The 17,358-nt window shown below is 46.5% G+C and overlaps 1 protein-coding gene across 1 annotated transcript in view; it reads right to left on the bottom strand.

The window, feature by feature from the left end:
- The window catches only part of nrg3b (neuregulin 3b), a 245,894-nt gene extending 231,664 nt beyond the window's left edge, over positions 1-14,230 (bottom strand). The window contains exon 1 of the mRNA XM_066665164.1: positions 12,457-14,230. Coding sequence (XP_066521261.1) covers positions 12,457-13,318 — 862 coding nt within the window. The 5' untranslated portion in view covers positions 13,319-14,230. The remainder of the gene's footprint in view (positions 1-12,456) is intronic.
- Positions 14,231-17,358: the final 3,128 nt, after the last annotated feature.

The following is a 17,358-nucleotide window of genomic DNA, read 5'->3' as shown; positions in this document are numbered from 1 at the left end:
GACAGCACCTAGACTCCCTACAGACTTGCTGAGTGCTTCCTCCGACTGGAGCAGGAGAGGACTGTCAGTGCCGCTTCTCTCTCTCTGTCTCTCTCTCTCTCTTTCTCTCTCTCTCTCTCTCTCTCTCTCTCTCTCTCTATCACTCTCTATTGCTCTCTCCTGCTTTCTCTCTCTCTCTCTCTCTCTCTCTCTCTGTCTCTCAATCTATTTATCCCCTCTTTCACTCACTCGCCTTTTTTTCACACTCTCCATGCTCTCTCTCCCTCCCTCCCTCTCTCTCTCTCCCTCTCTCAATCTTATTCTCACTCTTTCACACTCTCTATACTCTCTCTCTCACTCTATCTCTCTCTATTGCCCTCTCATGCTACTTCCCTCTCGCTTTTACACTCTATCTTCCCTTTCTTTCTCTCTCTCTTTCACTCACTCGCTTTTTCTCACACTCTCTATGCTATCTCCCTCCTTCTTCCTCTCTTTCTCTTTCTGTCCATCATTTTCTCTCTTTCACACTCTCTATACTCTCTCTCTCTCACTCTCTCTATATTCTTCTCTCATGCTTCTTCCCTCTCGCTTTTACACTTTCTATCCTCTCGCTCTCTTTCCCTCTCTCAGTCTATCTATCCTCTGTCTCTTTCACTCACATGCTTTTTCTCACGCTCCATGTTCTCTCTCTCCCTTACACACACACACACACACATGCATTAATCTCTCTCTCTCTCTCTCTCTCTCTCTCTCTCTCTCTCTCTCTCTCTCTCTCTCTCTCTCTCTCTCCACCCTGTCTAATTACGCCCACCTCCAACATGCCGGCATTTTGCAGTGAATCTGTGAATTTCACTTCCATAACCTTCCATCCATCCATAGCTGGGTAAATTGACACCGGAACCCGGGGTCCCGTGGGTGTGGAATCTGATAGAAGGGATCTAAGTAGCCGAGATCAGATACGATGAACTGTAATCCCCCTGACGCTGCCCCAGCCATGTGCAATGCCATCATGCTACAGCTCGTTACAGAGGAGAAACGTGAGCTGCATCCGGAGCTTTCTCTGAATAGGACATCGCTGTGGGGGGGGTTCAATCAGAGCCCTAATCAACGAAGGCAGCCAGCTCTGTGAATGACCACGGTCATCTGGCCTTCTGTGCATTACACTCTCATAATCGGGACAAATGACAGCCCCTTCCCTGATCACATTCAAACTCAGCAGAGTAGCAGCAGCAGCCCAGGCCTGTCAGAGCTCACTGAAACCACCAGGACTCTACTGCAGGCCGGCTCCAGTTTCAGCCCTGACAGATACATCAATCCAGCCTTAAGTACCCAATTACCATGAGTGGGGTAAGGTGAGTGTACAAGCTCAGCTCACTCCACAGTTAAATCTGGTGATGAAGAAATGTTTTACCGTTATAGTCAGGTTTGAGAGTATTTTTTTTTTTTTTTTACACATACCCAGGGCGGCAGAAGCCCAGCAAGCCCCTGCTAACTCAGCAAGCGCTTCACAACCCACTCCACACTCTTAAAAATGAAGCTACCAGAAAGGGTTCTTCCAAGCATTACTTTAGACACTTTAGTTTCCCTAAAGAACCATTCAGTGGAAAGTTTATTACACTGTTCTTTTCCAAAAGTTGATCTGATGTTTCTTTTTTCCCCAAAGGATAAGCATTAAACCACTTTCCATCACAATATGAATCATTCTGATTGTGCTCCACTCTATATGTATATTTAGGGAAATCTAAACTTGAATTGTACCACCCCTTATCTGAGTTTGTCCAATCACAGTGTCAAAGCCTACGTTCATGTTAATCTCCATAGAACAGAGAGGAGGAGGAGGATGGAGAAACTGGTGAAACAAGAAAAAGCAGCAAAAACGAGAGGTGCTCGTCGCTTGAAGGTGGGGTGAACTGTGTGTGGTGCATTCTCATTTAAAGGAACAGGCACTGAAAAGTTACTAAAAAGATCCTTGTGGTAATTTGACCAAAAAAGTCACTGAAAATCTTAAATTTTGAAGAAACTTTTTTTGTGTGCAAATTTTTTCTATATTTATTTTTTCTACCTGAAATATTAAGTCCAACTTAGATCAGTTTTTAAGTCTTACTTCATTTCATTCATTCATTCATTATCTGTAACCCTTATCCAGTTCAGGGTCACGGTGGGTCCAGAGCCTACCTGGAATCATTGGGCGCAAGGCGGGAATACACCCTGGAGGGGGCGCCAGTCCTTCACAGGGCAACACACACTCACACATTCACTCAGTCGCCAATCCACCTACCAATGTGTGTTTTTGGACTGTGGGAGGAAACCGGAGCACCCGGAGGAAACCCACGCAGACACAGGGAGAACACACTCACAGAACAACTCCTCACAGACAGTCACCCGGAGCAGGAATCAAACCCACAATCTCCAGGCCCCTGGAGCTGTGTGACTGCGACACTACCTGCTGCGCCACCGTGCCGCCCTCTTACTTCATTTATTTATTTATTTTTTAAAAAGTATATTTACACTAATACAGTGCTTTTCTAGACCCCCAGCGCTGTGGAACATCCACCTGGCATCACTGCAGGCAGTCTGTAGCAGTACACTCACCACACATCAGCTAATAGGCAGAGAGGAGAGGAGGGGGAATCATTAAGCCAGTTTATTCAATGACGAGGATGACTAAGAGGCTAGAAGTGGCCAGAGTGGCAGATTTGGAAGAAATGGAGGTAACACCTGTGTTCTTTTTGAAAATAAATAAAAACCCATGACCGTTTATAAGTTCAGAGAGTCAGGATTTCAGTTTTAAGTCTCATTCAGAGGAAGGTGACATTTATTCAGTACAGTTTCAGCATCTCTGCTTCCAGGCAGTGCCCCCTAATGGCCCTCCTACTCCTCTTCCAGCAGCCACCCAAACATTCCACAGTGGTCTGCCATAAGTAGGACAGGCCTCAGCCTGCTCCGCTTCAGTGGGTTTTCATGTTCTGATTTTCAGGTGCTGCAACTGCACCTCGGAAAACCAAAACACACAAACACACCAAGAGAAAACAATGAAAACTGCCTCCTTCTTGGAGCTTTTCTCAGTTCTCCTTCCCAATTTAGTCATTGCCAAACTCCACACCCACAGGCTATGACTCCCCCATGAGGTCTCCTTCTACTCAGACTCCTGACTGTGAGAGAGAAACGGGGCGAAACTCTGACAAAAAAATGTAAGCAATTTGAGCTTAAAAGAAGACAGCAGCAGTCACTTTCTTTCCTTCAGCAAACTCACACTGCACTCTTCAGCTTCACACAGATTCAGAGCTAAAAGCTAACGTGCAAATCATTAGAGCTGTTCAATAAGTTTGATCACTGGACACTGACTTAACTTTCCAGAATGACCAGAATGTTATTATACCTTTAGGTTTTACAGAATTCAGATTCTATTCGTATGAAATACGTTGGGTTCTTGATTAAAGACAATAGTTCCATTTGGAACCAGGAGTTTTATGTAGAACCATTTGTATGGATGAATTTTACATGGATGGATCGTTGCATGATGAAATAGTTTGGCAAATTGATAGACAATGTAGGGTTTATATATCATTTCAAGCTTGAAACTGTTACAATAAAATAACCCTTTGTTGGTCCTATATAGAACCACATACAACACATATATATCCATTAATCTGAAGAACCACTTCATCATGAAAATACATTTGAGCACAAATGGTAGAGCCACCCACTGTATTTAAGGAAGAACCACTGGAGAACCATGTTCTTAATTTAGATAGTTTTGACATGTTTTGAGATGAGATAGATAGATAGATAGATAGATTCAGTTCCAGTTCACAAACTACATTTGGAACTATTCGGTGTGTTGTCAGCAAGTGAGCAACTTATGGGGCTCACGAAAGAGCTCAGGCCTCAAATACAGCGCTATCGAGCTGCAAGGGGGCATTATCAATCTTTCATATAAATAAATAATAGGAAATAAAACAGGAATACACTCAGTTTTTCTGTTTTTCTGGGGCTGTGTTTGGTGCGACACCATGCGCATTGGTCATAGCAGCAGATCTGGTTAAGTTTCTCTGCTGTTCACAGGCTCAGCAGGACGTCTCTGAACTCTGCAAAATTTACACAGTATTATATCTCACTCTGATCCGACTCCACAGTAAACAAAAAATAAACAATGACTGTTTATCTCTGGCTCTGGCGCTGTATTCAGCTACAGCGATGTCCCCCACTGACGACGTATTCTTGGTTCCCCTCTAAACTTGTTAAAACATGGGCCGTTTCACTGGAAAGAACCAAGGTTCCAAGATTCAGGAATGGAACCGATACAAGGACTAGAGTTCTTTTCTTGGAAAAGTGTGTATATATATATATATATATATATATATATTAGTATAATAACCTCTGCACTGCAGATATAATATGAATATATAATGAAACCATTGCGCTGTTCAGACAAAACCCAGACCAGTACGATGACAAAACTCCTTGCTCAGCTCGGCTAGACTCTCTGCTAACAGCATTTAAACTCATGCCAAGTGCCTCTGCCGAGCATGTCTTCTGTCATCTTGGTTAAGGTTTGGTTTTCTAGCATGTTCCGAAAGCATGTTGTGGTGAAACATCCACACTGGAAAGTCATGCTCTCGCAGTGTATCTGACAGGGACGTCCCCACCACTTTTAAAACGGGCTTTCATCCATTATTCATGTTTCCTGCCACACACGTTTTACATGTTTCTCTCTCCGCGCATTAATATTAAAGACCACACCGCATCTCCACCCCCCTCCAGTTCCTCAAACTCTTTGCATTTCAGTGGATTTTCTTTCTATCACCCCCCCCACACACACACACACACACACACACACACACACCCTCTTCTTCCATCCACATAAATCACAATGTGGCATTAAGGAAGCCTAAGATGGCCTTCAGTGCCACTTACTGCATCCGAACACCAGGCCACATCAATCTCGCCATCTCCCACTAGACAGCAGAGGGTCAGGCACACAGCACTTTCAAATGTCACTGATAAACAAGCCCAGTCCTGTGAGGAAGCACTGTCCATACTGTGGCTGGGACGGCTGGGACTCTTATGTACAAGTGACCACAGTCTAACTTGGCTTGGTGATATCATCTAGATGGCAGTGAGTCAAGTACAGATACTATTTGTCAAGATGCAAATATCTATAACTGAGTAATTACTCAATCATTGCATAATTACACAGTTATAGAATGCAATTCAGCAACAACAGTTTCCAGCTTTCATGTACAAGCTTGGAGAGATAGTGAATTACACTTTTAAGCCGCAATGCGTATATTATCCAGTACTATATATAATTTGGTATATAGTCATAGTTAGAGATAAAGCTTCCTGAATGTGTCGAGGTTTAATATAAACCTTTAACAGGTATGGACTCTAAATGCAGATGGTCTCTAAGTTGTTAAAAGGGTTGTTCACACTCTCACATTTCTCACGTACAGGTTCCTGTGGGAGCCAAAAGTACCTTAATAGCATCATTTTAAATTGCCCTATTTGCCACCTTTTAAGGAGTGTGTTATATATGAAAGTCCTATGTAAGTTTAATGGGCTGTAGCCAGGCTTGCCTTTGTCAGAGCCTCTGTGTGTCGTTCAGCGTGGTTTTCTTTGTGATTGGTCGCCGGGGTCATGTGACCACCCTGTTGCTGGTATCTGGGGAGAGCAGTGTGGCAGCAGTGGCGATGGCAGCTGGAGCAGCGCTGCACTCGGGCCGGGCTAAAGCCCAGATGACCTCCCTCAGGACCATGCTAAATGGATTTCTGTTTTTTCGCCTTTAATCCCCTATGTTTCCAGCTCGTGGTACACTGCCCCAGCCGGAGCAGGGAAACAGGGGGAAGCTGTTTTTTGAGTGAGCCGGCTGCAGGTTAGCAAGTCAAAAAAAAAAAAAAATGACATCACAGCACTCGCTTTTCGCTCCCTACATCCAAAGAGCCTTCTGTCTGATCCGCTCAGCAGCGATGTTCTGCCTGTTTATTTTCTGTTGGCTCCCTCCCCTTTTCCAGTGTTTCTTCCTCCGCAAACGCCCTGCTTTCATACCTGACAAAACCCACTCTCTGACTCCGCCAAGGAAGGTGTGCGTGGAATCACAATGATGTGTCAGTTTGGATGATCCCCCCTCAGCACACACACACACACACACATCACAGGCACCCAGCCAACTGCATATAAAGCTACAGACACACAATCTCACTCTCTCTCTCTTTCGCTAATTCACTCTCACACATTCACAACTACTGTCCCACATCAACCCCCCCCCCCTCACACACACACACACACGCCGTTTTTCTCACTTTATCTCTGTCTTTCTTGCTCTCACATTTTCTCAATGTCTCACTCATTCACACTCTTTCTCACACATTCACAGCCACAGAACAATCTCTCTCTCTCTCTCTCTCTCTCTCTCTCTCTCTCTCTCTCTCTCTCTCTCTCTGTCTTTCAATTCTCTTTTTGTCTCTTGTCCACTTACTTTTTCTGTCTTTTCTCTCTCACACTCACAAATGAACAGCAACAGACCTCTCTCTCTCTCTCTCTCTCTCTCTCTCTCTCTCTCTCTCTCTCTCTCTCTCTCTCTCTCTCTCTCTCTCTCTCTCTCACTCTCTCAATCACACGCTCATACATTCCCAACTATAAGCCTTCAGTGTCCATCACTCTCTCTGTTTCTTATTCTCTGTATCGCTTTCATTCTGCCTCCTTTCCTTTCTCTCTTTCTCTCTATCTCTCTCCCCACAGAATTCACAGCACCAGCCGCCCTCCGCCTCCTCACACAGGAAGCAATGAGGCTGTGCCCAGAGCCAGTCCACCACACACACACACACACACACACACACACACACACACACAGGGGAAGAGAGAAATACAGAGAGAGTAGAAGAAAATGAGGCTGAGATAAAGACAGATACGTAACAGAAAGAAACCAGAGAAGATTGAGAAAGAGAAACACTGAAAGACGGAGCAAATGAAAATGAGAGAACGGAACGGTGTGGAAAGAGCGATGTGGACTGGAGCATGAAGAGAATAGAGCGAGAGGCAAACGCAGGCGTGGAGAAAATGAAAAGAGGAAGAAGAGGATGGGGAAGGGAATGGAAGACAGTAGAGAGAAAAGGCGAATGAGGGAAAGAAGGGAGACAACAGAGTGAATGAGACACAAACTGAAAGAGGAAAAGGACAATGAGGGGGAGAGGGATGTGGAGGAGGGACTGAAAGGAGAGACAGAGAGAGCAGGGAGGGGAGCTGAATAGAGGCTGAGAGGTTCTCAAGTTTCAGAGCTGGGTCTAATAGACGGGTGCACATCTTGCTGCAGAACGAAAAGGGAAATTAATACGGACGTCCATGGAGGGCTGCAGAGGGATGTGCCCGAGCGATATTAAAATGTTGTTAGTGTCCCGCTGAAGCAGTTCCGCTCGGCTGCAGCGTGAACACGGCCTCTCCCGCTGCATTATCATACAAATCCCACCTAAACATGAGATCACTTAGCCAAGAGACAAGACGAATGGGCCTGCGTCTGGCCACTGCAGCCCATTTCATCATGCACTGGCCCAGAAGGCTCTCCGCACCCTGGCTGTGGCTGAAGCGGAATAGGTTACATTACATCGTGATAGATTACCTTACACAATATTGCAGGATGCAATTGAAGTCTATTTTACAAACCGCTCCAGCGCCTCCATTTGTCCCCACCACTGGGCCAACGGAAAAAAAAAATAATCGCAAACTTCCAATAGCAACACTCATCACGGGACGCAGAAAGGCCATGTGCGCGCACTGTCAGGGCCCTGGGGGTGCTGCTCCCAGCCCAGCAAACACATTAAGCCGGAGTCATAAAAACCTCAGCTCTCTAACATCCACTCCTCACTCTCCATCAGGCCAGGGGATGTGAGTGAGAACGCTGCCAACGCGTAACTAAATGAGAGCCCGGCCGTGAGGTCTGTAGGGACGCTCGACCCCCAGCCATGCTCGCTCTTCCCCCAAGCTTTGATTCATGGCCTGCTCTTGCTCCCTGCTCCAGCCCTTGCCCCTGGGAGTTTCCAACATCAGGGCAAATGCACAGCACAAGGATGGTTTAAATGTAACGGTCACGTTATACAACCACATTGACCTCTCCGTGCTCCGCCCATAAAGGACTTCTTTCCTAGCTACGGCCCTGACACTGGAGCAGCTTTACACAACAATGACACAAATCCCATTCCACGCAACCAGCAACTGTGGGAAGAATGGAGATATAGAGTGTTGGGGGAAAAACATATCACTACATGGATTTTTGGGATCAATGGAGAACTCTATCTCCTCTCTCTATTGTTTCTATTTAAAAATAATAATAATAATAATAATAATAATAATAATAATAATAATACACTTTATGTAGGGGTGGTACGGTGGAGCAGCAGGTAGTGTCACAGTCACACAGCTCCAGGAAACTGGTGTTGGGGGTTTGAGTCTCACTCTGGGTGACTGTCTGTGAGGAGTTGGTGTGTTCTCCCTGTGTCCGCGTGGGTTTCCTCCGGGTGCTCCGGTTTTCTCCCATGGTCCAAAAACACATTGGTAGGTGGATTGGCGACTGAAAAGTGTCCATAAGTACAAGTGTGTGAGTGAATGTGTGTTGCCCTGTGGAGGACTTGCGCCCCCTCCAGGGTGTGCCCCCGCTCCATGCTCACTGCTACACTGAACTGGGTAAGCTCTTACAGCTTTATTTAATGAACTTTATTTATATAGCCCCTTTCATACATGGAATACCGAATGAACTACTTTACTACATACAAGGTAATAATAAGCATGAAAAATGAGAAAAACATGTCATTTGTGTAAATAATTATTATCAACAGTCATAAAACAATACACAGTATAATATATTATATATTAAAATAATTTACATTTGGAAATAAATAGAATAACAATAAGGGCTACACAGATAGTATGGATAGAACGTATCTAAACTAAAAAAAGATTCTAAAACATAACAATTTCAATAAAAATACCAATATCCAAAATGTATGATATTAGATGTTTTTTTTTTGTCTGACAAATATATAGCGGCACAGTTTTGAGGCGTCTTAAATATCTTTGGAATATTGTTTGGAAAAGTTGTTAATCCATGAAGGGGTTTAAAAAACCAATAAAAGTATCTTAAAATCAACTCTAAAAGAAACAGGCAGCCAGTGTTATGATGCTAGAAAGAGAGTATTATGGTCTGTCTTTCTTGTATGCCTTAGTAAGAAGTATATTGAACTGCATTTGGTTCATTGTGGTGTTTAGCAGTTCTTTAAATACAGATCATGAAGAGCAGATTAATAGACATTATTCAAAAGTGTTCACAATATACTCTTTGTATTACTTTTTCCTGGAAAAGTTACCCAATTTCATTTAGCTTTTATTCACTTAACTTCACTGTAAAAAAAAATACATAAATAAATAAATAAATAAATAAATAAATTCCATAAAAGTTACGGTAAAAAAAATGTTTTTCTGTTAAAAAATCACAGACATATACCATAAAAACTGTATAATATTTACATTAAATAAAAAGAAACATTGTTTTGCTATAAAATGATCATGTAAATAGTGTGTAAATAAATGCACAAATACACAAAATAATCACCCCAAGTATTTTCAAACGTTTTACAGTTTACAGTCATTTACTGTCAAGGTTTTACAGTCTTTCACCATAAAATTTACAGACATTTACAGACAGTGTTCTGTAAACACTTCATTCATATCAGGATTCTGGTGGGTCCAGGGTCTACCCGGAATCACTCGGCCTGAGGCAGGATAATACCCTGAAGAGGGCATCAGTCCATCACAGGGCACCCACTTACAACTGTGGACAATTTTACACAGCGAATCCTCTTCTCAATATGTGTTTCTAAGGTTTCCCACCTTCAAAAGTTACATAGTGCAGAGTCTGCAGTGCTAAGCCTGCACTGTTAGGAAAACTGTCACTGTGGTTGTACACTCAAGGGTACGTATTAAGTACCCTTTGGTAGGGAACATTTAACACTGAGACGAGGGAGTCATTATGCAACATGGAAGATTTAGTAAAGTGTTCTAAAGGCATAGCGCCTCGAAACATGTTAATGCTTTCCTTTGGGTAGCCAACATCCACTGACTTCTCCTTTATTTGTACTTCCACAAAGGACAATTGATTACCCCCCACCAGTCCCTTTCAATGACATGTGGGTGTTTGAAATAAGCAGCTTATTAAATGCTTATCAGTGAGCTCAACCATGAGGAAAAAGTCTTGTGTATCATCTCTGAGATGAGTACACATCCAAATGAACCAAATTCCTGGTTTCATGTTTAGATAGAGGTGCTGGCATTGCAGTCGCCATGGTTACTGTGCAAGAGACGGCATTTCCATGTGCCATACGAAAAACTGTGTTGAGTCCTGACCTTTTCGACAGGAGAGAAGCAGGTGGAATGACTTTTCGCTCGCCATGTGAAAAGGCCTTGATCGTAATTTGTGATCTTAACCTAAGCCTGAGTCCATAGGTTAAATCCAAACTTAATCTGGGTCACTTTCACCCCATTCTTTGATGGCCAGGACCCCCACAGGACCGCCACAGACCAGGTAGGAATTACCAGTGACACTGATGCGGAGGCATCAGACACAGCAGTGCATCTGGAGTTTTTAAACACTCACTGTCCACTCTGTTAGACACACCTACCTCATTGGTCCACCTTGTAGATGTAAAGTCAGAGACAGGAGCTCATCTGTTGCTGCAGTTTGTTTTAGTCGTCCTCTAGATCTTCTAGTTCTTCTCAGTCTAGCAATGATAGCTTTAAAAACTCTAGCAGCACTGCTGTGTCAGATCCACTCCATATATATCCAAGTGACATTAGATAGAATAGATTTTTCCCCACAACATTGAAGCTGTTGCTATAAGAATGACACTATTATCCAGGGGATTAGGCACAACATACATATTCACATTTCATAAAGGTAAAGAAATACAATAATCAATACCAGTGAGAGCAGAGATGGGCCCTGAGGCACAGCCAGCAAAGGCCTTGGATTGATTTCCCTCATAAAGTGCATTGTGAGGAGTTAATGGCATGGACATGGAACGCTCTTAAAGCCTGTACTGGTTTCCAACAAACAATCAGGGAGAAGCGCACTGGGGCGGAAATGGCGGCGGTGTCTTTGTGAAATACTACGGTGGCCTTGTTATATGAGGTTTCTGAAAAGTGTGTGGAGCTGCGGCGTAACATTCAGACTCCGAGTTGGCTAATTGCTAGTGACATACACAATTGATGGTCTGTTTTTAGCACCTTGCTTTCTAAATAAACAACCTTCTGGATCTGATTAGAGACGTATATTTAATTAGCCCTCAGCCTAGCGCTAATTCCCCACTGTGGCTCATCCTCTGGCTACGAGCTCATACTGGAGCCATTAACATTTCAAGGGAGTGTGTGTGCTTGCTTTTTTTTTTTTCTCCCCTCTCTTTCTCTCCCTCCCTCCCTGCCCTTTGCTGAGCACACTAAGTGATTTTTTTTTTCAAGCCCTGGATATCTGTTACTTCTCAGTCTGCTCGCAGCATGCTTGAATGTACGGGAAGAGATTCTGAACACAGATAGCTGCGCAGAGGCACGCGCTGAGCAATGTAAATATTGTCCTCTTCTTGCAGCTCTTTTCTATCCATAATGAAAAAAAGACCCCGCCATCGAGTCACCTCCCTCTTCCTCACCCGGCGTCCCCAGGTGTGAAGACTCTCTCAGGTCTAGTCTGAGGCCAGTGCCATACCTGTGCGCTAGTCATATCTCTACTTATCTAAATGGGATCTCTTCCCTGAACCTGATCCTTACTGACAGAGGGGGTGAGCAGGGCCCTCTTCTCTCACTGACTCTTCAGCTCTACTACTCCTCTCCCTCTTCTCCCTCTCCCTATGAGGAAAGACAAATATCTCCACTGCCATATGCCGCTGAAACAGAGCTCAGGCACAAAAAAAAAAAAAAAAGCACAAGAGGAAGCAGCAATAGCAATAACAATAACAGTAGCTCAATGCCAGTGGACTGATATGAGAAACTGAAGCACAGAGTCAGTTCGGAAGATCTCTATCAAGCTAATCCACATCCGAGTAAACAGCTAAAGATGAAAAAGAGGACTCGTGTGTGCTCTCATTACCATGCACAGCTAATGAGCACACCAGCCCCAGTGCCATTAAGCCTGCTTGACTGGCTCTTTTGTAAGACTGAGCAGGGCCTGTGTGAGTATATCCACTGTTTTACATACCAAGGCTCCCTTCTCGGGCACATTTACATAAGTGAGCGGAGAAATAACACTAGCTGCTGTGTGGTTGAACGGAGCCAGGGAACTAAAAGATGTTCCTAAAACAATCAGATCAATCTGATTACATAAGCACGAGCGGAAAATAAAAGCAAGTCAGTTGAGAAAAACACATGCAAATGAGAGCCGCTCACACATACATATGCAAATACCCGCCCAATTACGCCGGAGCGGTAGACGGCTCCACTTACGGGTTCTGAAGCGGTGGTGAGGGCGCGTGGGCTTGGTGGAGGGTCCCTTGGAGGAGCGTCCGGGGTTCAGACGCTTAGCCGGGGCGGTAGGGGTGGAGGTGGTGGGTGAGGTTGAGCTTTTCACATTAGTGGTAGTAGTAGAGGTGGTAGATGTAGTTGTTGTGGTGGTGGTGGAGATGGAGGTGGGGCTTGCCGGGCCTGCTCTGGAGGGTGGGTGCCCGTTCCGGCCTCCTGCAGCACCGCTGGGCTTTCTGACCGTGGTGCTACGCGGGGTCACTTCCTTGCCCCCGGATGTGGATGGACGAGTGGAGGTGGTGCCGTTGGCTTTGGTGCCCAACCTGTTATGGAGGTGGGGGGCTCTGTTCCCTGAGCCTCCTCCAACTGCCCCGGCTCCGACTGCTGCCCTCCCCCCACTGCTGCTGCTGCTGCTGCTGTGGTTAGAAGGAGGTCCGGCTTGAGTCCTCTGCACCGCCCCCGTCCCATCCGCTGCCGAGCCCGGGCCCATAGTGTTGGCCGGCGCCACCGTAGACGCAGAGGGGGCGTCGGGACCCTTGGGCAAGGCGCTGGGCTTGGAGAGGAAGATGGGGTCCTGCCCGATGCCTTTGGCGTCCACCAGGTCGGTGGGGACGTAGTCTTGGACCGAGCCCACCACAATCCACTTGAGCAGCATCAGGCTGAGGCCCAGGCCCACGAAGCCCATCAGCAAGGGCACGGCACACAACCACGTCTGCTGTTGGCGGGGCCATAGAGCACAGGGCCCACAGCGGAGGGGCCCTGGGGCTCGGGGAGAGGCCTGTTCGCCCCCAGGCTCCTCCAGGGTCATGGTCTCCATGGTGGCCCCTAGTGCCGTTCTCTCGCTCATGTTGTGGGTGTTCAGGGCCTGGCTAGAGAGCAAGAGCGGCAACGGCGGCGGAGGGACGAGCGAGGGAGGGGGCCAGGGAGGGAACCGGGGCTAGGCATCTCATTAACATTCACACACTCTCACACACACACACACACACACACACACACACACACACACACACACACACTCACACTCCTTCCCAGCTATGGAGACACATGCAAACTCAGAAAGACCATCTTTAAAGACATTAGCCCATGAATATTACACAGTATAACATTAGCCCATATAGAAACACTATGCAATAGCAAGCACAACACACAACTGCAATGATAAGCACAAGTAAGAATTACAGACAACACACACACGCACACTCACACACACAGAGTAAAGGTAAAAGCAGGAAAGGAAGAGAGGGAGAAATGAAAGAGGGTTTGGGGGGTGTTCTAAGGACGTGCCTCTATGTAGTTCAGCGTCCGGAGAGATGGAGATAATTCCCAAGGCGCTCCGTGGAGCTGAAAATGCCGGAGACGGATTGGAAGCCTGGCGGATGGAGTTGTCAGAAGCACGGTGTAAAATCCTTGTCTGCGAGAACACTCCCTGCTGCAGCTTCTCTCCTCTTGCAGCTGCACTAACGCAGTAACCGTGTGGCGGCTGGCGCAGCCCCTATGTGTGTGTGTGCGCGCGCAAGTGTGTGTGTGTGTGTGCAGGAAAGGAAAAGCAACTCAGGTAGCAGCAGTGGCAGCAGGAAAGGCTTGCTTTCCCCAGACACAGCCCAGGCTGCGCTCTCTTGGTATTCCCCCTCTCTCTCTTTCCCTCTCTCCTCTCCAGCGGTGCTCCAGCACACACAGGAAGCTGTAATCTCTTTCCCCCGAGAGAAAGCAGCCGAGCGGCGGACAGCACAGAGACGCACAGGGAATCAGCAGGGTTAAATCCGTTTGATCCCGGTTCCCCACCCACCCCCCAAACCGTGCCCTCAGATGGCCCCCTTCTGTCCACCACGCAACGTCCAGCTGTCAGTCCAGTCCAAGGTCCGTCCGCGCGTCACGACTGGAAAGAAAGAGAGAAGAGCAGCATCCAAGTCCGCTACATTCCCACAGTGAGAGGAGCACACACTGGTGTCGATACAGCGAGCGAGCGAGCGAGAGAGAGAGAGAGAGAGAGAGAGAGAGAGAGAGAGAGAGAGAGAGAGAGAGAGAGAGAGAGAGGGAGAGAGAGGATGGGAGGAGGAAGAGGGGAGTGCTGCTCTGAAAACTGATGCGGCTGCTTTTCTTAGAGGCTGCAGTGTGCATGTCTGTGTGTGTGTGTGTGTGTGTGTGTGTGTGTGTGTGTGTATGTGTGTGTGTGTGTGTGTTCTGGTGGGGTGGACTGTGAGTGATGCCGACTTAATATTTCCTGAGCAGCCCCTCTCTTTCTCTTCTTTTCTCTTCAGCTTTCTTCCCCCTTTCCCCTGCCGCCTTTCTCCTTCAGGCTCTGTTTGTTGTGTGTGTGTGTGTGTGTGCTTATGCTTATAGGTAGGGAGAGATTTAGCAGGACAAGGAATAGAGAAAGAAAGAGAGAGAGAGAGAGAGAGACAGAGAGAGAGAGAGAGAGAGACAGAGAGAGAGAGAGAGAAAGAGAGAGAGAGAAAGATAGCAAGGAACAGAGATTGAGAGAGATAGAGAGAGAGAGAGAGAGAGAGAGAGAGACGTGTGAAGCAGCACACACAGCATATGCAGAGTCAACTAAAGCCTCCACCCCCCACCCCCCCTCCCAACTCCTATCCCCTCATACCCCAGAGAGGGATGGAGGAAGAAAAAATAAAAAAGGGGAAGAAATTTAGCCACAAATGCTGTGGCCAAAAAAAAGCAAGAGACATAAACCAATGATCAGAGTGTACCTGCTTTTTAAGAGGTGATCAAATCAGAAGTCACACGGCGTGCACACACACACACACACACACTCAATAGAGTGATCTGGGCATTGGGGCGGTGACTGGCCAATCCTGACCCACAGAGGGGAGAATGGCAAGTATGGCCTAGAGCTTTAATGGATAATTAGAACCACGGTGACACCTCCTCACTAATAGACGCAGGAAATCCGAAAGGGTGGTGGGAAGAGAGAGTGCTGTGTGAGAGAGAGAGAGAGAGAGAGAGAGAGAGAGAGAGAGAGAGAGAGAGAGAGAGAGAGAGAGAGAAAGAGAGAGAGAGAGATAAAGAGATAAAGAGATAAAGAGAGAGAGAGAGCCCAAATGGATCAGAGGAAGTGTGAGGTGGGATATAGATTTGCACAAAGGTGGCACAATTTTGCCTCTGTTATATAATCCCTACCCATATCTAAAACACAGAGACACACAAAAAAAAGCCCCAGCTTACGTAACAGCCTCTATTATCCAACAGGGTTCCTGACACACACACATCTGACCGAAAACATCGGTAGGGAATGTCATGGGCCATTTATCCTCGTGTTGCATTTCTTCTAGTGTCCCTCTAAAACTCCGAGGCCAGGCCTGGTGACCTGGAGTGGCAGAGACAGACAGACCCCTGGTCTTCTGTGGCCCTAAAGTCATGGTTCTAAAGTAGCTCTGAAGAAAGGCAGGACTTTCCCTCATCGGTGTAATGCAAATTGCGGTGGCAGCAGCAGAATAGCGATGAAGAGAAGAGTGGAGTCTGCCAGAAGCACAGGGGGAGCCTCATTTTGTCATATATACGATGATTGCTTTTCATTAGTGGCATTTGGGTAGAACTGTTGCCTGAGATTGCCTTATTTGTTTGCAGGCGGGCTGTAGAGGATGTTTAAGGACAGCTGGCTTTTGCAGGGCCCCTCGCAATAGAGACTCCTTCTCTTTCTCTCTCTCTCTTTTTCTCAATCTCTCGCTCTGTCTCTCGCTCTCCCCTGAGTTCACTGTGCCACTTTTCCTTGTAAATCTCTTAATCAAAGAGAGTTGGATTCAAAGAGCCCTCTCAGTCAAAGATGTCACACAGAGCTGGCGCGCTCCTCCGAGGATCTCTAATGTACCAGGGCGAGACGGGGAGCAGTTAACATGGCAACGTGGAAGGCTCTGAGTGACAGGTCGCCACGGCAGCACTACCACTGGCCCCGTCGCTAAGGCTAACACCCAGCCTACTGAATTATGAAACGGTGGGGGGGCTCCACTGATCAAGAACAGAGGAGAGAGAGAGAGAGAGAGAGAGAGAGAGAGAGAGAGAGAGAGAGAGAGAGAGAGAGACAGAGATGTGACTGAGATATATAGAGGAGAAAGAGAGAGGGGAGTGAGAGAGAGAAATTAATATAGAGATAGAGTGAGTGAAGGAGGGAGACAGGTAGAGAATGGTAGAAAAAATGAGGAAAGGAAATGAGAGAGATTGAGAATGATATAAGTGGACAGGAAGGAAAGGAAAGGAAAGCAAAGAGGGAACAAAGAAAGAAAGATAGAAAGACAGTCAGAAGAAGGCATTACATACAAAGGGAGAGAGAGAGAGAGAGAGAGAGAGAGAGAGAGAGAGAGAGAGAGAGAGAGAGAGAGAGAGAGAGGGAGGGAGGGAGAAGTGTTCCAACACCCTGGAGCAGGTTGGAAACCCCGGCTCAGACTTGAAAAGCCTTCTGGCTGTTCCAACTGAGTGTCCCATGCTCCAAAATAAACACACACACACACACACACACACACACACACAAATATGTACACATTCCGCCAGGCGAGCACTCGGGCCCACTCGGAGAAACAAACAGAGGCAGGTCCGCTCAGACCAAGGGACTTTGGAGAGCATGAGAGGCCCAGCTGGTGCTGGCAGGAGCTGTGTGAACCAGGGAGGTCCTGAGAAGACAGGGATGCTGTGGAGAGGGCCACACAATCTGCTGCACAGCATCAGCATGCACTTACCTCTCTCTGCCAGCAGGGGGCAGATGCGTTTACACTTCCACTTCATTAAGTCTCATTAAAACATTACCTGGGAACGACGGACCTTCCTGACCCTGTTTACAGAAGACTGTGACTAACACTGCTTCAGTTTAGATTAGTCCAGCTCAGTCGGGTTTAATCCACAGAATGCAGGTTCCTCCAGTGTTCTTTAAACGCAGTGGTT

This window comes from Hoplias malabaricus, chromosome 3, assembly GCF_029633855.1.
Source record: "Hoplias malabaricus isolate fHopMal1 chromosome 3, fHopMal1.hap1, whole genome shotgun sequence".
Lineage (NCBI taxonomy): Eukaryota > Metazoa > Chordata > Actinopteri > Characiformes > Erythrinidae > Hoplias > Hoplias malabaricus.
This window is presented reverse-complemented; position numbering and strand designations above follow the sequence as displayed.